The 23228-nt window shown below is 49.5% G+C and overlaps 5 protein-coding genes across 5 annotated transcripts; 2 read left to right on the forward strand and 3 right to left on the reverse strand.

Moving 5' to 3' along the window:
• Positions 1 to 2402: 2402 nt before the first annotated feature.
• FPOAC1_001766 (uncharacterized protein) lies at positions 2403 to 3653 on the reverse strand (the record flags this gene model as incomplete). Its single annotated transcript, XM_044846356.1, has 2 exons — positions 2403 to 2636; positions 2688 to 3653. 2 exons carry the CDS (start codon positions 3651 to 3653, stop codon positions 2403 to 2405), a joined length of 1200 nt encoding a protein of 399 aa, XP_044712272.1.
• Positions 3654 to 4666: 1013 nt separating this feature from the next.
• On the forward strand, positions 4667 to 5924 carry ARO2 (bifunctional chorismate synthase/riboflavin reductase [NAD(P)H] aro2; the record flags this gene model as incomplete). The annotated part of the gene is made up of 2 exons (XM_044846357.1): positions 4667 to 4701; positions 4772 to 5924. The coding sequence occupies 2 exons, from the start codon at positions 4667 to 4669 to the stop codon at positions 5922 to 5924; spliced, it is 1188 nt and encodes a 395-aa protein (XP_044712273.1).
• Positions 5925 to 6466: 542 nt separating this feature from the next.
• On the reverse strand, positions 6467 to 9622 carry FPOAC1_001768 (uncharacterized protein; the record flags this gene model as incomplete). Its single annotated transcript, XM_044846358.1, has 1 exon — positions 6467 to 9622. One exon carries the CDS (start codon positions 9620 to 9622, stop codon positions 6467 to 6469), a length of 3156 nt encoding a protein of 1051 aa, XP_044712274.1.
• A 1765-nt stretch (positions 9623 to 11387) lies between these two features.
• Positions 11388 to 16835, reverse strand: FPOAC1_001769 (uncharacterized protein; the record flags this gene model as incomplete). Its single annotated transcript, XM_044846359.1, has 1 exon — positions 11388 to 16835. One exon carries the CDS (start codon positions 16833 to 16835, stop codon positions 11388 to 11390), a length of 5448 nt encoding a protein of 1815 aa, XP_044712275.1.
• A 952-nt stretch (positions 16836 to 17787) lies between these two features.
• Positions 17788 to 20775, forward strand: FPOAC1_001770 (uncharacterized protein; the record flags this gene model as incomplete). Its single annotated transcript, XM_044846360.1, has 1 exon — positions 17788 to 20775. The coding sequence occupies one exon, from the start codon at positions 17788 to 17790 to the stop codon at positions 20773 to 20775; it is 2988 nt and encodes a 995-aa protein (XP_044712276.1).
• Between the last annotated feature and the right edge of the window lie 2453 nt (positions 20776 to 23228).

Consider the following 23228-nt stretch of genomic DNA (forward strand, 5'->3'; position numbering starts at 1 on the left):
AGAGATTAGTCTATCACTCGATGCTACTGATGTTTTGCTGACATTTCTGCTGCTGGTGAAGATCGAGGTGCACTGTGAGAAGGACTTGATGACGAGGTACCATTCATTGACAACCCAGCATTACCCCTGTCTTGTACAGAACCTGGCTTTGATGGCCAAACCTTAGTGCCCCTCCGTCAGGGATCGCAACTGCAATCAATCTTCAGATCCAGCAGAAGACGGAAACCAAAAAAACAAGATATGCACTAGCTTCCCGGAGACACTGCTCCATTGTCTGAGCGCCAGACTACCTTTCTACACAGTAGATTTGTAACAAAGTTGCGCTCCAGAGTCTCGGACCGCGGGGTGTGTTTTGTTTGATATCGGGTTCTTAATTTGCCTCAGTGTTGGCTATACGGGTACAAACGCGTGGTTTCGTTTACTAGTCAGTGCGAGTAAGACACTATTGTTGGATAGGGACAGGGTTTGAACAAAAGGCAACCACCATTTTCTCTACAAGACATACATACGTACGTATGCAAAGCACGCTGCTCGTTTTAATGCCCTGGTCGATATTTGCGGAGCAAGGTTCAATGGTCAGACCAAACACATGCGACAGTACAGAGTACAATGCTATTATCACAATACGTTGACTGGCATCAAGTCCTGCACTTTGGCCACGACCACCTCTGTATCAGCTGTCAACAACAAATATCAAATACCGTTCAAACTCCTGCAGCTTTGATATCACCTAGTCTTTTACGCCACAAGCGGGAATGTGCAGGTTGACTTTTGGAGTGTAACTGTACGGACGTCAAATGAGGAATCCGCATTGATAGGTTATTTGTTGGGCCTGGCTGGGGTAGGCTCATGCACATCATGTTCGCTTTTTGCGGATCCCAGAGGGTGATGAGGATGGGGACACGGCTGGCTGACTGACTAGCATGGTTGATTTATTGGTGGTGTGGAGATTTGGAGGATATGTCTGAGTCTAACGTCAACATGATGCGTCTTTGGTCAAGAGTTGTTGGTGGGTTAATAATCCACTGCCTACCCTGGGTTAACTATTGATCATCTCGTCAATTTTTGGACATGGTGGATTGTCTCGTGAGGGTTGTGTTGATACGAATGCGGCTACCACTTGAGTCGAGAGTCGTGTTGATGAAGATGATATACATGGCATGATTTGGTGAGCGGAGTACTACGTAGTAAGTCTTCTATTTCCAAATCTGGCTCATGATAACGCCCGACATAACAATATATGGCTGACATGGCTTACTTCAGCCCTAAGCCCAGGTCCAAGTTCTGACTCTTGAGTTCCAGTCAAGCACAAACCATTTGTTCTCAATACAACTTTACGCCCGTGGTGATGTATGTACATGATATCAGGCAATCATTACAGTTCTGGCCACTGCACCGCCTCTCAGAGTCCAGGGTGTTGAAGCGAACAAAAAGGCATTTCAAATCCGGTACTATAAACTCATGAAATTACGATAGCCGCTCAAGATCAGCAATGCATGTCTCGGAGCCCGCATTCCCGGACCCTCCATCTTGAGATCTCAACATCTCTTTTTGTCTGCCGGACCACATGCGTATCTTTAATTGTTTCAAAAAACAGGATATTGAACAACCTGAGGTAGAGATTGTAGCCCCCCCATGAGCCCTCAGGGTCTTGCCCCCTTAATTCCAATAGGCGGTAGGCTGTGATCTGATTCCAAAATCTCCGCCAAAATGTCTCACTATCCTCCCCGTACGAGCAGCTGTCTCCTTAGCAGCCACACATTGAGCTTTTGTTGAAGCGATACAGCCAGTCATGTTGCACGATCTGGACAGTGCGCCGGATTTGGAAGCAAGACAGGATCGAGACGGTCGCCTATCAGACAACGGGAGGCTGAAGAAGGGTGGTGCTGAGCACAGACTACACTGTCGAAAGGCTGGGCAATGTTTGGAGTCTTGATGTGTGATGGATTCTAGGTCGGCTGACAAGCCATGTGATGCCCTTAGCTTCAACCGAGCTTCCCACCCGTTGGCCACAGAGATCTAATCCCCGACTCCAGCACTTCATAGTTCGAGGTCTGGCCCATTGCTAGGTGATAATGTAGATGGCAACGCGTATTTTGCCGTTTGTACGCGACGCGTACGAGGCTCAGCCAGCCTTACTCTGCTCTGAAAAGTGTGTGGCCATTTCTACCATAGTGTGCCAAGTTCACATGCTAACCAACAGACTAGGCAGTCACCGGGTCTATTCGGATTCACACTTTTTGAGTGAGACATGGAAACCAAGGAACATCATGGAATGCTCGGTGCAACGAAGTGGTGTAGTAGTGTAGTGAAAGAGACGGTCAACATGGATGAGTATGCTCGCTCGTATTTGCCTCTCTGACGTTTTCACGTATCAAGTTGCAGCCTTTTCAGAGGCAGCATTATTGCGCAGGCTTCGTGAAGTCGACTCCTAGGACGTTGTCCATCCATGGCCCGACCTTTGCCGCCTCTGTGTCGGACATACCAGCCTGGGAAAGCTGCGCGGTCCAGCTGGGGACGTTGTAGATGGATGATGACGCGAGAGCTGACAAGTCACCTTCTTCCGTAGCAGATGATGCACCCTGAGCCGTGAACTTCTCAACGACACCGTGCCTGGCATCGAAGCGAAGCTTGGTCTATGATTATGTTAGCCTATTTGTAATGCGTTGGTGTAAGGCGTGACTCACATCAAAGTCCAGTTGTGGACGTTCCCGAGGATCTTCGGGGTATGGGTAGGATGAGAAGGTGAATTTTGGTGTTTGGCCGTAAACCCAGTCCCGAGACTGTAGCTCGTTGCAGCCTTTGCTGATGACATCCAGTTCACGCACTTCGTCGCTGATTTCCTCACGGACCTGAGCATCGCCATACATGCGTGCAAACTCCTCCAACACGGCACCCTCAAAGTCGGCGTTCTCGATGCCCACGTTTCGAACGGGACTCCGGACGCTATCGACACCCCGAGTCTTGATGAACGGCTCAGCAGGAGAGCGCAGCATGCCTGATATGTTCTTTAGATTTGGGCTCCGGAGAAGACAAGTTCCATGATGGAGAGACCGGAGACGAGTGAGTTTGTAGGCGGACCCTGAGATCTTGTAGGTTCCGATGGGGTCATTGGGGATGTCCATGACAATATCGTGTCGTTCATTGACCCGGGTGTTTGGTTTCCCAAGGGATGAGAGCGCTCGTACAACCATCTCGGCGTGCTTGTTCCGGTCAAACACGGCGGGAGGGCAGATAACACTGAAGTTGACGTTCCCTTCATCGTGAAAGACAGCACCGCCTCCAGAACGACGACGCACGAGTTGCACCGGACCACCAGTCCAACCTACACTTGTAGGGTCATTTCGGAACTTGTCAAGTCTTGGGAGGTTTACTTCCATCCATGGGTTCTGGTTACGGCCAAAGACGATGCAAGGGTCGTTGGTGTAGAGGAAGAGGATTGTTGACTCAGGAGGGGTTTTCTGAAGGAGATAATGCTCTACAGAGAGGTTCAGGAAAGGGTCACGAGACTTTGAAGTGTAGACTTGTATATTGTTGGATGAGTGAGATGCTGCATCTGTGAATTGGCGTCTTGAGATAGTTGATAGTGAGGGAATGAGTCGTGATATGGTCTTCGGCGTTGAGTTTTGCAAGGGGCGTTTGAGAAGCATCATGATGACAGATGAGTCAATGGCAACTTCCAGTATGAGAAGAGTATCGAGGATTAATAATTAGGAGATGAAGTAACAGAAAGACTCGAATTGTATCCAAGAACTCGGTGATGCCCTTGTGAGTTGTTGTTGAAGCTACCTACTATCTAGATAAATCCAATCTCAGCCTCACATCTCCCGGAAAACTCCAGAGGAAGGGACCCACTAGGTACGGACTCGAAGCCCGCAGTGTCAACTGAAGCGCCTGTAAATGTAGGGGCGGTTCAACGGACAGTAGCGGTGCTATCCGTCCATGAAATTGCCCCTCAAGCCAGTGATATTGCTGTGCCTTGCATTTGTGGAAAGTACCGATTCTCAGCGAGTGTCTTTAGCCAGGGATCGGTTGATTGATAAACCAGATCGGTAATCCTTTTTCCATGACGTTTTTTTTTAATCCATAGTGGAGGGTTCCATGATGATGATGGAGATGGACCCTATTATGTATTCTTTTACAGTGGAATGGCCCTGAAGCTACAGCGGATGGTGGGGGATGATGAATTATCCAGACTTTTTTTTTTGAATGAGTGAATCCAATGTTTTTGAGTCACATCAGCATAAGCCCGATGTCGCTGTATGATGATATATATATAATAGTTATTTTATAAATCTCTAGAAATATTTTATATCTATTAACTACTTTATAGATCATCAATTGGAATCAATTGAGATCAAGTACATCATCAACCAATTAAACCTGCACCAAAAAACATCTACCGAATTGCCCCTCCCCCGCGCTTCAATCACAAAGAAGACAGAAAGTAAAAAAACTGGCACCGACATCGGATAGGTCAACCTTCCAGCCTCACAAGTTCTCGACCTCTTGTCCATTCCATTCCCTCCTCCAAAAACTAAACTCTCAACGGCCGCCATCTTTTTTTTTTAATCCCACTTCCCGTTTCTCCCCCTCCATAAACACCAAAACGCGCATCATCACCACTTAAAACTCCCTTTTCGTGTCTACATAAATTGGGCCCATCATGTCCAGCTTTGGGCAATTCTTCCGGGTGACGACGTAAGTGTTTTTACCCCTCCATACTTATACAGAAACCAGCAGACTAACAGACTGTTTTCTTTGTCTTCAGCGCTGGCGAGTCTCATGGCAAATCCGTCTCTTGCATCATCGACAACTGCCCTCCCAACCTTGGCCTCACAGAGGCTGATATCCAGCCCCAGCTCAACCGTCGTCGACCAGGTCAATCCGCCATCACCACCCCCCGTAACGAAAAAGATCGAGTCACTATCCACTCTGGTACTGAGGATGGCGTCACTCTCGGCACACCGATCCTCCTGACTGTTCCTAATGAGGATCAGCGACCAAAGGACTACGGCAACAAGACTATCGACCTCTACCCCCGTCCCAGCCATGCCGACTGGACCTACCTCGAGAAGTACGGCACCAAGGCCTCATCTGGCGGTGGCCGCAGCTCTGCCCGTGAAACAATTGCTCGCGTGGCCGCTGGTGCTGTCGCTGAGAAGTGGCTCAAGGAGGCTTACGGCATCGAGATCGTTGCCTTTGTCACCTCTGTCGGAAACATCAAGCTCTTCGGCGACAGTGACTCCATGAGCTCTGACCCTGCCTTCCTCAGTCTTGCTGAGAGAATCACTCGCCAAGAGGTCGACGAGAACCTCCCCGTGCGATGTCCCGATGACGCCGCCGGCCGAGCCATGGAGGCGCGCATCGCTGAGCTGCGAGACGCCCACGACAGCACTGGCGGTACCGTCACCTGCGTCATCCGCAATGCGCCTTCTGGACTCGGTGAGCCTTGCTTCGACAAGCTTCAGGCCACCCTCGCCCACGCCATGATGTCCATCCCCGCCGTCAAGGCCTTCGAGTTGGGCTCCGGCTTCCAAGGTGCCGAGATGACCGGCAGCATGCACAACGACCCCTTCGTGCCAGCCCCCGCCCTTGACGCTGCCTCCGAGAAGACAGGTATCCCCCGCTCCAAGCTCCAGACCAAGACGAACCACTCTGGTGGTATTCAGGGCGGTATCAGCAACGGCATGCCCATCTTCTTCAAGGTCGGATTCAAGCCCCCTGCCACCATCAGCCAGGACCAGACCACAGCCCGCTACGACGCTCAAGGCGAGGGTATCCTCGCCGCCAAGGGCCGTCACGATCCCTGTGTTGTGCCTCGTGCTGTGCCCATCGTTGAGGGCATGGCTGCGCTGGTGATTGCCGATGCCATCATGGCTCAGCACGCAAGACAGATGGCCTCCAGCATTATCAAGCGATAAATGGGACGGCAGGTTACTTTGGATATGGATGGGAAAATAAGGGAAAGGACCAGATACCAAAATAGAAAGAGTGATATGAAACACGTTTTTGCATGGCGACGGGTGATCTAGTTTCCGAATTATATGTCAAATAGCAAATGATTAACACGGGAAAAACATCAGCCTGTTTGAAGTGTGTGAATGTTATGTATAGCTGATGTCTGAGTTTCAACAACAGATACAGATCTGAACCCATCCATAGCAAAGTCAAGTGATGTATCAAAGTAAAATGTCTTTTCGTGTAATTTCGCTATTTTCTTGGTTTATAAATGAACAAGTGAATACCTCGCACCATAATAATCTTGCAATTCGAATATCCCAACGCCGTAATATATCAACTCCCCTAGCGAACAACGCGTCTATATTTCGCGGGGGTAGTGGGTATCATGGCCCTTCTGAGACGCAAACTCCAAGTAAAATCCCTTGCTCCTTTGTCCAATCCTCCATGTCCAATTTTTCTATCATGTATTTCTTAATCTTCTTTCATCTTGGTGTTTTGAGTTTTACTCTTCGCCTGTTTCGCTCTCCGTCCCGGCGGTGGGTTTGCTTCTGGCCGAGTCTCCATCACGGGCCATAATCATATCCTTTTCTGCCTGTATCGCCTTTTCTCTTCGTTGCTCAACTTCTTCACGGCGCACAACCTTTCGTAATCCTTCGCTTGCCTGGAGCAGGCCATCGATACTGATAGCATGCTCTGTCATTTGGTGGCTGATGTATGTATAAATTCCGGCGGGTGTGTTGCACTGAAGCAAGTTCCCTTCGTTGAGCTTGAGTAGTGCAAGTGCTACTTGGAAGAGGAACGTGCTGCCATCGTTGGTGCAGAGTACAACATCCCAGACACGGAAAAGAGCTTCGGCGCTGAGACAGTCCGTAAACACGGACAAGAACCACTGAAAGGTCAACGCCTCAAGCTCGATGGACAAAGAGTCAAGGTGTGCTGAGAGCTTGGGAAGAACCTGTGCAACATACTGTCGCAGCACTTGTTGGTCTGCACGCGAAGCCATAAGTGAGTGGTCGTAGTAGCCGTGAGGAAGAATGTTTTCGATGATTGATGTCAAAACCCAGAAAGCATCTTCGGCGGATGGCATGATGAGCAGCAAATTGGCTGTAATCAGGTTCATGCCCTGACAATAACCGACGTCCCTGTTGCGTCTGGAATAAGCCAACAACACTTCGTTCAGCTTCTTGACACCTGGGCCCTTGCGAAAGAAGATATTGTCCGTCAGTGTTCGGTTAATGTCCATCTGGATCTGGCTAACAACGACAGTATCGTCATCCTCGCCGCTTTGAGCCACTAAATCTTTATAATAACCAGGAATACGAAGAGCCGTGGCCCCTGAACACTCAGACCATACCTTGGCGCGATAAGCAACTGGAATACCGCCCAACACCAGGGTCTTGAACTCATTCCATTTGGCTCGTCCAACCTTGCCTTTGACTCCAAGTCCTGAAACTCCGATCATCTCACCATCGGCTACTCGAGTCTCTGGTAGAATCATGGCAGGCTGTTCGTAGCGTGCATCAGCAGCTGACTTGGCGGCAGCAATGGCCGCTTCACCTTCACGTTTCCGCTCAGCGCGTACTTTACGCAGGAAATCGTTCCATCGCACCGTCTTGTCACGCTGAAGAGCGTCGTGCACATCACTCAGCTGCTGAAGTAGCAGCTTGACAGGTTCGGTATCGTCTTTAGTGAGCGCAATCGACGACTCTGACTGAGAGGGCTGCGAGGTTTCGCTGTCCACCGCTGTTGTTGTACTAGCTGATGGAATTAAGCCAGAATTTGTTGAAACGATCGCCGGTTTGACAGGCTCGGTAGGGTGCAGTTCGGGTTCAGGCGTTTGAGCTCCTTCCATCACCTCTATCGAAGGTATCGCTATGCTTGGCGTATGGCTCAGCAGTTCTGTAGGGAAAGTCGCAATCTTCAGATAATCCGTCCACCTTTTAGCTTTGCCCTCTTCCGCATTACGCTCTTCCATGCTGTTGGGACTCTCGGGGCGACCCTCACTCGATATGCTTCCTTTGGGGCTGGGGATATCGTCCAACACGTTGGGTGAAATTCCAGCTCGGCCGTTTGCTAGCATCTCTGTTGTACGGCTGCCCTTGCGAATATGCCGAGCCACTTGGGCTGCTTCTCGCTGACGTTTCTTGCGTCGCTGATCATAAATAAAACCAAATCGGTCGGTAAGATACTCGCTATTCGGAAAGTTGTTATAAATATGTGTTAGTGTTGGGGGTTGAGACTCTGGTGACCGAATAGCATCCATCTCAACAGGCCCGTAGCTTTCTTGTCGTGATGATAAATTGTCTGGGGGACTGCCTCGCATACTACCCCAAGGATCCTGCTCTTGCGATCTGCCTGACCCTTGGGCAGATGGTACTGGTGTCGCTCTACGCATCGCCATCAAAGCCCTGGGACCTCCCGCGACCGATGTAGCTCGAGTCTGACCCGCACGACTGCTTGTAGTCGAAACACCGCGGAGAGAGCCGCCCTTGGCGGAAGTGTTGCTTGCGGCACGGCCTCTAGACTCAGCCTCACGAGTGCTAATAGCTCCGCCTGCAACCAAGCGCAATGCCATGCTTGCAATTGACGATGATGCTTTGCGCTCACTCGCAGCGCCTGACTGGATGCTCGATGCTCGACTTGGACTGCGAACTGGCTGCGGATCCGGGGGGTTGAAAAGGTCATCCTGCAACGTTGGTCGTCGGTCCATGCTAGAGTGCGATCGTATCACAGTCGCAGGGTTGACTTCGCTATTAACACTTCCGGTGCGGCTGGCTCGTTTTGCGGTACCAGAACCCCAAAGAAAATCCTTCCACCCCTTCAATGTGCCCTTTCCATTCTCGCTGGGGGTATTGACAGATTGGTTAGGTGCTCGAATTGTCTCACTTTTGGTTATTGTCTCTCCGTATGCTGTAACTCCTACTGTATCTTGCATCGCATCGCTCATGAGGTCGCTCAAGCCAGTATCCTCTCTCCGGAGTCCCTTGCCGGCTGCACGGAGTTCAGCCTCAACGGCCCGTAGCCGAGTTTCGAGATCCAGGTTGGAGAGACCGCACTCTCGAATAATCTTACGCAAAGCACGTTCTCGTTCATCAGCACGGCGGCGCATATTGGAGATTTGAGCATCTCGTTGAGCAAGGTCCTCGGCTATTTGTCTAATGAGTCCAACGGCGCCGTGGCGTGATATTAAACGTTGAAGGTGTTCATCGTCGGCGTTGTGTAACGAGCCAGGCACCTTGCGAACAGGGTGATCCTCTTCGAACAAGGCACTTCGTACATCGGAACCTCCTGTAAGATCGACTATTGAACTACGTCCAGTTTCGGGAACCGCGGGCTGGGTAACGGGGGTATCGCCAGGAGAATCGTCCTGGAAGTCGAAGCCACCATTATTGTCGGGTCTCTCATCGGGCGAAAAGCTGGGGAAGCTGGTGAGGCTCTTGTCGCTGGCAGCGACACTGCTCGCAGAGCTGACTGGCTGACTGGGTCGCTTTCGACCACGAGGGCATCGGAGACTTGCACTTCGGTTGCTTCTGGAGTTGCTACGGTTGGATGTGCGGGAAACGTGGGAGGCGTGGGATGCGTATGAAGCGCTGCTGTGCTGGGAGACGGACCGGTGGAGTGACGACATGGGGTCGGCCGCTTCCATGGCCGTCGCCATAGCTAAAGAGTCGTAAGAAGTTGTTTGTCTATTGACAAGAATATGATGAGAGAGAGTTGTAGAGTAAAGTGAAGGAAAATGGAAGAGAAGGAGAGAACTGGGTTAGGTTGATGAGCGAGCCCATCAAGCAATCAATCATTAAGGAAGGGTGTGGGTGTGACAGATGAGGGTGTGCGATCGAATGGAAGGCAACCGAGGGGTTTGTATCAGGTACATGTACTAAATGGGATGAACATATCAACCGAACATTGGGTAAGATGTGATGATCGTCGTGGAAGGGTCATGATGCAGCTGGAAGATGTTTTGGGTATAGGAAATTCACATCAAATACTGAGATGAATCTTGCTTTCTTTTCTATTTGTTTAGGAATATTTCAACAAGATGCCGTTGTGTGCATAGTAAAGTGTCAAGTCGACGGTTAAAGTACAAGTACATATACATCAAGTGTCATGGAAGTGCCAGTGCTGGTAGTGATTTATCCCATTCTAGATTGTCCAGGTGTCTGGGCATCCACTGACTCCTCCACAAAATTGATTGGTTTCCAGGGCTGTTTTAGGGAGTATGCGTTGGCCCACCGTCGCCCTACATGTCCATTCTACACCAACAACCAGCCCTGTCCGTTCTGTATCTGGTACATGCCTAATTGATATAATGGATAAAACACCGAAATGGATGGCAAATCTACGATGATCAACAAATTTCTCCTTATTCTACAATCAAGCTAAAACCGCCAGGAGGATAATCATCCCTTTAATTACTGCACTAACCGTTATCAACCTCTCATATCAAAAGCGTGCCTGGCGCCAACTCCACGGTTGGGTAGCCAGGTTTCTTTATCAGGAGCCCAAGGACCAACAACAAGAGGGAACAAATAAAATAAAAAAGCTTGGATGTTGTTATTTACAGCAACAAAATCATCAAACACTTGGTCTGGACAGATCACTTACATGCTCGTGCACTGAGATAGATTTCATCTCCAGGGCCACTACCAAACTATACCTGGTCAACAGCCCGAAGATTCCCGCACCCTTTAAAATTCCAGAACGTGTTCGCCCAGACTAGATCTAACAAGGATAATTATTCGACACTGTCTCAGCTATCAAGAGAAACAGACATTGCCGTTTCTCCTTGTGAGAGAAGATGAAGTATGTGTCTCGTCGTTTGTCACGCGACACCTAACGGCTTGGTAAAGCTTCAACAAGCTCAACGGGTTTGTTGATCAACAAGAAAGCTTACTTTAACTAGAGAATTGCATCTCTGACGTCGATGCCCTTACGGCACGATCAACGTGACTTCATTATGCAATCAATTTACCCGCTTCCGCAAGGTTATACCCTTGAAGATTCACTACCGTAAAGGACAAGTACCTGATACAAACCGACAACCATAATACGCATGACAGGATCTCCCTTGTCAATGCGCCCTGTAATTAATAAATCATTTCACGAATAATGAATGACGTTGAGAATTCAAAATGGCTTCTTATACCATCTATTCATACAATTCATGTATGCATACGACACTTATGGCAATTATTCGTAATAAGACAACCCATCAACTCCTGCCAATGCCAAATCCCAAGTGGCAACCCATGCCATGTTCATTCGTTAAACCCTTTTACCCCTTTGATGACCGGTCCCTGACCCTTCTCGCGCCCTTGATTAAGCAAAAATCAAAAGTCATTATCAAAAACATTCCATCAACGCCTCGTTCAAAATACACATACACCTTTCGCCACCTTCTTTTGTACACTGCAATGCTCCCTTTAAGCAAAGCTATCCTCCGCATTCCAACGGCTGCTTCTCATGGACTCATTTCCCTCTGTTGCCTCTTTGCATGGCGACGAACCCTCGCCAACGAGCGTCTCATCTGGCAACAAACCCTCGGCAACCAGTGTCTGAAACACGGCATCTTTGGCTAGAACCGTTTCTCGGTCGAGGCCGAGCCCGTCCAACATGCGTAGCCTCTTGCAACTTGCTACAAACACAATCTGATGTAGTCGTCGTCGTAATTTAGTCATTTCATCCAACCGACTAGAAAAAAGTGCATCCCGCTCGACATCTGCGTCAGGCAGCATGAATGGGTCAACATATCCATTACGATCTGTAGGCACCAGCACCTGCATAGGCGCGTAGAATCCGAGCGTGACGGGGTTATCTCTGAGATCAAGTTGGTTGAGATGTGGAAACTCGATCAGTAGCTCCGTCACTGCAGTTGAATCAGCAAGTCTGTTGCCAGCGACCAAGAGCTTCTTGAGTCGTGGAATAAATCGCAGTGGTTCTAAATCTCGAATTGCGTTGAAGTTCAAATTCAACGTTCGTAGATTAGGCATCAGTTGACCCAAGTTGCCTGGCAACGCCTGAATTCCACAGTTGGCAAGCTCAAGTAATTGCAAATTGAGGAAATCAACCGTAGGCTCGAAAGTGCCCAGGTAGTTCCCAGAGAGGAAGAGCTTCCGGACCTCGCAAGCCGAAGAGAGGAAACCGAGATCGAGTGCTTGGTCAGCCCGCTGCTCCCTGAGACTCAGGCTGTCCAACTTTCGAGCTCGGCTGAAACCCGTCAACTCAGTCATGCGGTTGCGGTCAACGTGCAACGTGTGCAGGTTGGGCATATTGCTAATGTCTAAGCGAGCAAGCTCGTTGTCGCTGAGGTCCAATTGTCGGATCACCTTGTTGCAAGACGACACAGTAAACCTTGTAAGCCTGTTCTTGGAAAGCTTCAAGCGTCCCAGTGCTGGCGCGTGCTCCAGGTTTCGAATCGACGAAATTTGGTTACCTGCCAAGTCAAGTTCAGTGAGGCGCTCCATCTTCACCCTTGCAAAGTCAACTTCCTCGATCAAGTTGTCTCGAGCTCGAAGAGTAAGGAGTCCATCGTGTGTGTCGAGACCGTCAAGACTGGTAAGTTTGTTGTTGTCCGCGCGAATACTTCGCAAGTGCACTAGACCTCTCAGTGCCGATAGGCTCTTAACCTCGTTACCAGAGATGTCCACATACTGAAGGTTCATCAAATGGTCCCACGAGGTCAGCTCAGTCAACATGTTCTGGGAAACCTTGAGCTGCCGGACGCTGGATGGCACACCGTCCAGATGTCCCAACGCGTTCTTGGAGGCGTCAAGTGTAACCAGTTTGCCGCAGAACTGATCTAGCATATGCAGACTCGCAAGCCGCTTCTCATGAAGATCCAGCTCTGTAATGTCTTCCCAGTAAGGCTCATAAGGCTCTACCTCACTAAGTTTGTCCACGAGTTCCCGTATTGTCATAGACATGACCTTCTTAGAGCCTTTCCCGGTGGCCGCGTGCCGACGACCCATGACATAACTGACCTCAAAGCCAAATGATGAATCGGCATTGTTGAAGGTAAACTCAGACAAGGGACTAAGAGAAAGCTTTCCAACATTTTGACCAATCAAAGCACTGTCATCTGGAGTTGGCTGGAAAAAGTTATTGCCAGGCGTGTGGTTAACAACAAAGCTGAGACTGGTTCGGCGGGCGTCAGGTGTTTTATGACTGACGACGCTGGTATCTCCAATGATGCTGACTTGTCGCTGGTCATCGAAAGGCATCTCGATGGTGCTGTCCTCGTCTTGCTCGTCGATTCGCGAAACGGGACGGGGCACAAAGGCCGGACCGCTTCGTGAACTGGTGTGGTGATGACGGCTGGACCCATGCCCGCCGTTCTTAAGTGCTGATTTTGCGACACCGGCACAGCCTGGTGATTTCTTGGGCGGTGAACTGTTTTGGTGCATGGTGGGAAGCTCTGGGTCATCCTCCAAGTTGTCCAAGTCCTCTGCTAGTACGACATCTTGGATGATGGACGCCACGGGCGAGGAGAATGTGATGGTTAGGTTGCGCCTCTTTGCACTCATCGAGGGTGTACTACTAGCCCTGTCGTCGTTGAAGCTTCCTTCCTCCTCCATAGATTGGTCTAGATAAAGTTCCGAGTCTTCCAATGCTCGAGCATCCAGTTTCTCAAATTCTTCCCGAGCAAGACTGGCCATATCCGGACTCAAGTGTCCATTGGGGGAAAGTGTCATATAACCTCTTGCAGACCGATGCTTACTCGATCTTGTAGGGCTTGTGGGCGGGGTTGTGCCACGGGGAGCACTGTTCTTCTTCGCGCTGTTTAGGACGAGATTTTGCATCTCTCTGGTCAAATCAACAGTTAAATCCGGAATGCTGGCGAAAGGATCATCGTCGCTGTCTGAAGGTAATATGTTCGTAGGCTGGCGAGCAAGGGTTTCCTTCCTCTTGATCCAGATGTTGTTCTGCTTATCAAGATACATGCTACCCACTCGATCGGGAATGAGATGCGACACGCTTTCCGGCATAATGGTCCTCCTGGTTTCGGAAGCATGTGAAGAAGTTGTAGGATAGGACCTGTGAGTGTCGCCCCCTGATGAGTGGGATCGTGTCGGGCTTCCATATGAACCATCATGGGAAGGACCAGCTGTCAAGCGAATATTAGGCGGGTCACTGATAACCTCTTCTTTCGTACTGTCGGCCAGATCTGGTTGGCTACGTTGCGATCCCTCAAGCTGGCGTTCGATTTCTTTATCAGCAAGGATTGCCTCCTTTACCAGACCCATGGATCGCATAGACAATGTGATAAGGTCGCCCATGTCGCTGATTTCCTGGTACTTTTTCAACCGCTTGATGAGTTCTGGATCCTCTTGATATTGGGGCACCCTGGACATTGGTTTGCCCTCACGGCTTGGAGGGCGAGACAAGGGCTCGTTGGTAGACTCCTGATACGAGTCGTCGGCATCATCAGCTTCAGGTGTAACATTCTCAGCCTCTGATTCTTCCACACTAGACAAGCCCGGCTGTCTAACTTGACTTCGGATCATCGCCATAATCTGCGCAGCCTGATTGACAAAATCCTGAGTCATAATCGATGGCTTCCGATCAACTTCGCTGTGGTCTGCCACTGTATCATCAGAGATACCCTGTTGTGAGGCTCGAGCAGGTGTATGTGTTGATAGGTCATTGATATCATCACCCTCCGAATCAAATGTCATGTTCGGGTTACCGCGGAGGGATGATTTACGACTATGCGTAGGGCTTTGCGGCTGAAGGATTGTTCGCATCGCAAGAACACTAGGGTGTGCGAGTTGATAATCGCCTGGCCTTGCATCCTTGCGTTTCTTTCCCATCACAGACTGCATATCACGGCTTGCAGCTTCTACACCCTCTAGCAATTCGCGACCAAAAGCAATGTCAGCCCGATGGAGCGTGCGTCTACGCTTTGGGGTTGGGTCCTTGGACGGAGACGTTCGAGGTCTCTTACCCTCTGAGCCGCTGTCGCGTTTGGAAATATTGCCATTGCCTAGGGCGCCCTTCGCCGGGCTCAGAGCTTTGCTGCGGATTTGGCTGGAACCGGATGCTGTTTTGTGATGCTTGCTAGTAGCTGATGACGTCGACTTGTTGCGACTTCGACTAACGAGAAGTTCTGAATGCTCGCCAGGAGATGAAGGTTGTTCTGCATGCTGAAAAGATGGAGATTGGGGGACTGGCGATTGAGGGGCATCGTTTTCCTTGTCGGAATAAGCCGTCACGTCACCATTGGTGGCGTAAGAAATTTCCTCACTGAACTCATAACCTTCAAGGTCACCATGGCCGAACCTAGTGAAAAAGTTGCGACCGACGGGATTGGGGGCTAGTGCAGGTAACGAGGGGCTGGAGATGGGTTCATAATCTTCATGAACAGTAGAATCGAACTGGTCATGTGGACCGAGAGAGTGTCGAGAAGGGGTACCAGATAAACCTTCTTCAAACTGGCTGATGCGTCGGAGAAGTGTCTGGTTGGTAAAGGTATCATAAGGGCCGAAAAGCTTCAAAGGGCTTCCAGCAGATGGCGCACTTCGGCCAGACGAGACATGTTTCTTGTCAGGACTGGGAAATGGAGCCCGCGGGAGGGTAGGGCTGATATTGAAGTAGTCCGACTGATAAGGGTTGGTAGTATTTGTTCGGACAGAAGGGTACTGTTTAGGAGTACTGGCTTGTAGAGATTCTTCAGCAAGCATTCCGCTTGTATCAACATTGAAGCCAGGGCTAAGGTCTCTAAAGCGAAAAGAGCCATCTCCAGAGCGACCTCCTCGTTGAGTATTCAAGAACCCACCGCGAGTTGCATAGTCTTCAGTGTTCTCGGCATTATCAGAGGGGCCGGGACTAACGCCGTCAAAACCGGTTCGGGGGTCAACGTTGGGATCGAGAAGCATCTGGTTGATGCGCAAAGCTTCGAGTTTGTTTTTTAATTTGTCTGCTGGCAGCTCAACGGGCGCAAAATCCATGTTGCCATCCTTGTCGCTCTGTTTACCGATGAGGATAGGACTAAAATCTTCGTTGCGAACCACGCTTTGTCCACTAACTTTTCGCGCACTGTCATTCGCATCCGAAGGGGCGCTCAAGCAGCTTTGATCGCGATAGATCTGGTCTCGTGGTCGCGAAGGTGTGTCTTCATCCTGTGGGCTGCGGACACTAGAGAACATGGAATCTTCCACATTGAGCTTATAATTGATCTGTCTCTGTGTTCTTCTCGGGCTCGGGCTGGGTGTAACGTCGTTTGGGTACAAGTCCTCCTGGTCGTCGAATTCGTCGAGTTCGTCCAATGGGTCCAGGTCGAGCTCGAGATCATCACTCACAATGCGCTGGGGGTATGATGGTGGACTAGACGGCATCACAGAGGACTCCTGGCGCTGCTCGCCGTCGACATTGTCGCCTCCAGGTGTTGGGGGTTTGAACATATCTTGTAGACCGGTCGCAGCTGAGCAAAATAGGTCGCGCTGTTCGCCATACTCGACGTCGCCATACACCAGGCGTCTCTTCCACTCAGGCGTATCCTCTTGACTTCCAGTTGACGATTTGTGTTGAATGGTGTTGTGGACAACTGAAGCACTTGTGGAAGCTGATGCAGATCTACTGGCCAAAGTTCCACGCGCAAGCTTGAAATCTTCTGATGGCTGCTTATTTCGGTGGCTCGAGATATTGATACCATTCGGGGTACGTTCACTGAGAATGTTGAAACTCGAATCGCGGGCGGGTGATAATTGGGGTCGAGAGCCTATCGTTCTACGCGGTATTCGACTCGGCGTCCCTCTAAGTTTGGTCTTGGTTTCTTGGGCGTTGTTCAGGGGAGGAAGTTGGATAGCGGATGAATCAGAACCGGGCTGGGAAACCCAGTCCTCAGACAGAGAGTCAAGCCAAGCGTGCTCCATGGCGTCGCTTTAGAAGCGGAAATCAACGTGTAAAAAAAGTCAATGCGAAGCCATGAGCTAAACAAAATTATATTGCGACGGAGGATGGTGGGGTCGAAAAGGAGTTATGTATGCGACGCGCGTGTATAGAAGAACGGGAGAGAGGTATGTTGGATGCTGAAGTGAGACTGTATTAAGACCACGGATGGATAAAGAGTAGAGTAGTAGAGTAAGGTTTTGAGAGATAGAAATGAAGTCACAACAAAAACATTAAACAAACAAGACCATGGGGAAATCGAGATCGTGAGGCGGATGTTTTGCGCGTACCCTTGAACATGAAGTTCGGAATAAACAAGACCAGGGTCCTGGTTCTGGTTAGTCCCGTTGCTGTGCCAACAGTCGGTTCCTGCCAAGATCACGTGCGGAGGACATCTGCATGATGTGAAAATGATAGATAAGAAGGTGGGGGATCTAACGATGTTTATGGTAGGAAGAGTGTTTGTCCTAGCTATGTTTTCTTTGTTGCGACTGATCATAGGCATGTCCAATATCGTTGATGATAAGCTACTCCACGATTCTTTGAACCAGTGCCTAGGTCCACAGAAGAGGTGCACTCAGAACATCATGAATTCACATTCACAGTAGCATATTTCTTAGGCGCAAACATCTTTTTACCTTGAATAAAACATTATTCTGCCTTCTTCTCGTCAGTTTCCAATAATTTCGCGAACTAACACATCAGTCATGGTCGTTGTTCTGAAAGTCATGACGTACTGAACACCACTTTACGCGACAGCACGTGACTAGTCTCGGCGTGTTTCCCTGGTGATCGCCGACCGTGAATTCCAGTACCATCAAAGTTAAGCGATACAGCAGTATTGTTACACCAAAGAAAAGGGTATTAGTTCATGAATGCCGCTATCAAAGACAACTTTTGACCACGCGGAGGGCGAAACCCTCCACCACCGAGATTATGACACTACAGCGTGCCGACCCGCTAGCGGACGAGCTGGCACTTGAATGGGGGGACGATACAATATACTGCGAAGCGACTTGCGACCCCGGCGATGTGTTTTACGAAGGATCGGAAGACGAAGATTATGACAGTCCTGCCTCACGAAAACTTCGATACGAAGCGGCAGGCCAACGATTTCTTGACGGCAAAGTACCATTTATTGTGACAGCGGCCCTCAAAGGCCCCTTTCAATCAAACTCGACAAACTGGTTGAATCCGTGGCGATCAAAGCACAGGACTGCTGGTGCCTCGGCGATAATTAGGACCTCACCTGGGAAGTTGGCAAGATCAGCCAAGGTCAAGCGCATTTCAACCGTACCAGAGACACTGCATCCGCCCCAAGACAGTTTAGAATGTCACCTCCCAAGCCCCGAAAGCCTCAACCAGGCTTCTGAGACCGAAACGCATCCTTACTTGGAAGATGACGAGTTGGTCAAGGTTCAGCAATGGAGGGATACTGTCAAGTCAGAGGAGGGACAGAGAGATGAGTTCTGGACGTCCAAAACGCAAACATCAACATCTGAGAAAAAGAGAAAGGCAAATGGTTCTTCGTGGCTGAAACTCTTGGCGAGTAAACGTCAACGAAAAGACGTTATGGAGTCGGGGCCAGTGGACACTCCAATACGACACAAGACTCAAGTTCCAACACCGACGACTCCTACGATGAACAAATACATTACAAGTGTCCCTGATCATTTGCCGTCATCGTCCGTTCCAGCAGGACGGTCTTTCCCACATGTCCGGGACGAGCCTGATGTTTCGGAAGACGAGTTATCTCGTGATGAGACTGCATCCGATCATACTTCTACAGACTCGTCTTCGCCCTTGTCGCAATTACAACACACTCCAGTTTTGGACCTAGAAGCCAGCTTCCTATCACAGCGCAGCCCCGAGCAACAAACACCAAGCAAGGCTCTAGTAACTCAACAACGGTCCATTTCCGAACATCCGGATGCAGAGCCACACAGTGCTTTATCAAACAAAAACATTACTGGCCCGGATTTTGAGACACAGGAAGACGAAAGTTTTTGCTTTAAGATGCGACCAAGGATCGGTCAAGTCCCTAAATCGACCTCAGATGAAGGCGAATCCATGGTTGAAGACGACGAAGAATCTTGGTCTGGGCTATCATCCCCCGATCAGGATATGGATAGTATTGCTTCTGTATCCGACCTGGAAGATAGTACGCCATTAGATGAGCCTGTTGATCCTCAGATCTCGAACCTGCCCGTGGATGCAGACTCATGTAGCACTACAAACCCGTTGCTATCAACTTCTGGTGGAAACCTCAATGAAATCGACCATCTCCAGGAATCAGCGGACAGCACTACCGGCTCGTCATCCTCGGAAACCAGTTCGGCAAGTTCTGATTCTGGTCTTTCTGACGAATCTCGTTCCAACTCAACGGCGTCTGTTGCGGGGCCTGTTGACGAACCCCAGCGAGATCACAACACCCAGGATGTGGATATGCAAGAGGCACCTGAGGACGAGGAGAATTTAGTTATTGCCCAGCATCTGGAGGCTAGTGACACTGACTCAGGGGACGAATCTGATGAAGAGGCAGAGGGCGAGCATAAGAGCGATGGGTCCAGCAAGGAGAATACCCCGGACGTCATATCACCATCGGCAACGTCCAACAACAAGACGCCACAAATTTCAACTGTAGAACAAGTAGCTCAGACAACACCATCTGAAATCGGGTCACTGAAACCCCATAGTTGCAGTATCCCGTCTGCAACAGCGTGCCCTCCGCAACAGACATGGACTAGTGGAGGAAACACCACTTTGTCATGCCCAGCACCAAGCCCTGGGATTGCCCAAGAGAACAAAATAGAAGTGAATCCCACTCACTCAACTCCCAAGACGACAAACACTGGGCGGGATACTAACTCAAGCCAACAATGGAATCACGACGCTTCTCCGACTATTGTCAATACTCCTGTACGCGAACATTCAAAGCAGCAACTAGATCAATCGGCTTCCAAGGAACATACACCATTTCGTTTCTCCCAACAAAGCCCATGGGCTCAGCATGCTATGCTGTCTCTTGGCTTGACAAATACGAAGGACCAAGGATTGAAGCAAGCGGAAACCAATGTCGCTGTAGTTCCAACCAGTCCAGAGGAGCAAACTCCGTGGACAAAGAAAATGGCGGACCTACCAGTCAACATTTCCCAGAATACACCTATCACTGAAAAGAAGGATCAAGAAATACTTCATGATTCTGCTACGCCGGTGATCGAGGCTAAAGTCAACGCCCAGACACCAGAAGGTTATGTAGCTTCGACTCCCGTTATGGCATTAACACCTCAGCCTCAATTTTCGGTCAAGTCATTTGCCTCTTTTAGATCACTCTCTCCTGAGCGCAGCTCTCGTCGAGCCAAGCGTTCTGTTTTAAAGAAGTCTGGACCTGGCCTTCCTAGCACGCAGGCTATCTTGGCTTCAGCAACCAAGAATCCCTGGGAGAGCAACAGCCCTGGGCGCCGTGTCTCCTTCGCCCCATTACCCAATTGGCGAGCCTCGGAATCGAGCATGCCTACAACTCCTTGCCCTTCTCTTACCAGACGTCAAGGCTCTCCACCACCCGATGCCCCTATATCTGAATTGCCCACGTCAGAAGGTGAAAAGTTCCAGAAGCACTTCAACGCCGTCTCTCAAGGACCCATCATCCGTCACCATCAGCGTCTCTTGCCATCAGAGTCACAGCGCACTGTCGGTAGCCCCTTGCCAGGTGCTATGGCAGATGCGTTCCTTGCAGCAGACCAGCTACGACAGCCGGCAACTTCTACAGATCCTACTAAGAGCGATCAAGAGACCGAAGAGTCGCAAGATCCGCTTGACATGGTCGCGGATATCATGCTGGAAGAATTCGATTGCCTTGGTGGCACAAACATCATGGCGCAATCGCCCGCATTGACTCATGGGCACCAGAGCCCGTGGTATTAACATCATTACGCATCGTACAAATATTTCCGAGCCTCGTCGAAGGCACATTTCAAACAAACATGCATAAACGGGGGAGTTACATCACATCATACATGGCGTTAAATGCCGAGCATCTTCGAGTTAGGAATTTGCCTGGAGTTGGGGGGTTAAAACGACATGAACGACATGACAATGGACAATACAAGTCTGGTATCGGCGGTGTTTGTCTTATTTTTCGGCGTACGGTAGGCAGATACCTCAGTGTAGAACCATTCAATGCGAAATCACATTAAACAAATTATCTGGTTATAATTTATTAGCGGTTATATCTTGAGTGACCGATATCCAAAGAAGCAACAGTCCAGAGCAAGGTTCGTCTCAACAAACAACAAGATCAAGCCACTGCACTAACATGTCTCGTTACGTGTGAAACTATTTACTAAAAGGACTTGTTGCCTGTTGTTACAACCACGTGCGACTACCAGCATTCCCGTTTCCTTGCTATGTAGGCAGCTTTACTAGAAATTAATCTCCATAGCATCCGATCTTGACACCGCTTCTTTGAGATGCTAAACATAGCAAAGAAGCAAAGAGCTTCATTAACCAAATCGCCGGTTTCAGTGATATGTGCATAATGAATGGCATGTAATGCTGTCTCCCTACATCTGCGACTATAGCCCATGAGCCCGAGGTCCCGGATCTGATTCGCCAGAGCCATGACAACTCACGGATCTATAATTGATCTTACAAATGGATCTTCCAATGTCAGTCATGACAGCGAGTAATGCTTCTGCCAAGTTTCGCTTGTCTGCATTCTAGGGGAAGTATGTATATGGACAACGTTGAGCATACTTTTGCGCCCTGAATCCACGCCCCCGGCAGTGCAACCATACCCGTAGAGCACATGGCTACTGTAAGAGCTGTTTGTGGATGGGTTGCTAGATCGACGATGACTTTGATCGAAGCGGCCATGAAGCCAAAATTTTCAGCCGAGTCCAGGGCCGGAAGAGTTTCCGCCGGGTAGACTAGAAGCAGGATAGAACGTATCTATGGGTTCTAGGATCATGCCTTGAGACAAAACGCAACAGTGCACTCGCAATTTGCTTTGCCTTGATGATGGAGGCCGCCTCATGTTCAAAGTTATTTGGATATTCGAAGCTAAGAGCGACAATGGCGGAATCCGGGGCGGAGAACTTGTCCGCCCAGTCCGGTCCCGGGAAGACAGGCCTGCTTGAACGGAGACATCTTATTAGTCGGATCTGAGAGTTGTAATTCCACAGAATATCTCGTCATGGTAAGAGTTTGTTGGAAATTCGGGGCTGTGGTCTTTGATCTCTCGATTCGAGGCCAGCTTGGCAGACAGAGACCCATCGTATAAGAGTCATATGACTGCAAAATCTTCAGGTCTGTGGGTTTGTATCCATCGATTTGTAAATTTTCCAACATTGACGTGTGAAGGTGGAATTCCTAGTGGCAGGGATTCTGACTCTGATCAAGTGCGAATTCTGGTCGCTCTGCACTTCCAGACAACTCGACCGGATCTTTAACCGGTCGAGACGGCTAATGGCTACATTGATGCCATTCATCAGATAAGACCCGCGCTCAGGGTGACATAGAAGCACACGACATATGGCGTTGATGAGCCGGTTTACGTCCACGGTCTCTCTCGCCTCCCGTTGCCCCTGGATCGGCCCTGAGCTAAACAAACAGAGCATGTCTCACTTGAGACGGTTTTAGATCAACTTGTCACTTTGACGTATCCAGGGGTGTGTGTGTGCGTGTCTTTACTTGACGAGATGTCGAGGTCCGGAGGGTTTGTGTTGAGTTGAGTTCTGGAACGTCATACAAGGTGAAGTCGAGGCACGTTGTTGGAAGATGAACAACGATTGGTCAGGGAGTGACATGCACGTCTTCTAGGATTGAGATAAACACAAAAAATACATCTGGCTAAAACATGGGGTAGATCACCAGCTTTGATGATTGGATAATTGAGGTAAGGATGTCTTAGTGCAGGGCATATGCCATGGTAGATAGACAGTTGGTGATGGTGTTGGCGAGAGTTGCTTTGGCGGGATAGGACGTGCCGTCACAGGATGGGCTACTATAGCTTGAGAGTGTGAAATCCAGACGGTTTGGATATTTGAGCGCACAAGTTTGGTTTAAACAAAATCATGAAACTGGAGACCTGTTGGTCGGGGGTTTTATCAGCAGTGTTTTGTTCAGACCAACAGATGGATTGAAATGTTGATGTATAGGGTAACTCCATGTCCTACGACTCCTTGTCGGATCAAAGACCCAGCACAATTCCAATTAGTAAAAAGTTGCAGGAGTAGCATCAATCGTCTTATGCAAGCTCTTGGTAGCATTGATAGCCGCGTTGCGCTGCATTAAAATCTGCAGTCAGAAATATCTTGTCCTCTCTCTCTTGCGGGCCAATACATATGAGCGGGGATATCATGACAACGATGCTCTGG

This window comes from Fusarium poae, chromosome 1 (assembly GCF_019609905.1).
Source record: "Fusarium poae strain DAOMC 252244 chromosome 1, whole genome shotgun sequence".
In the NCBI taxonomy this organism is placed as follows: domain Eukaryota; kingdom Fungi; phylum Ascomycota; class Sordariomycetes; order Hypocreales; family Nectriaceae; genus Fusarium; species Fusarium poae.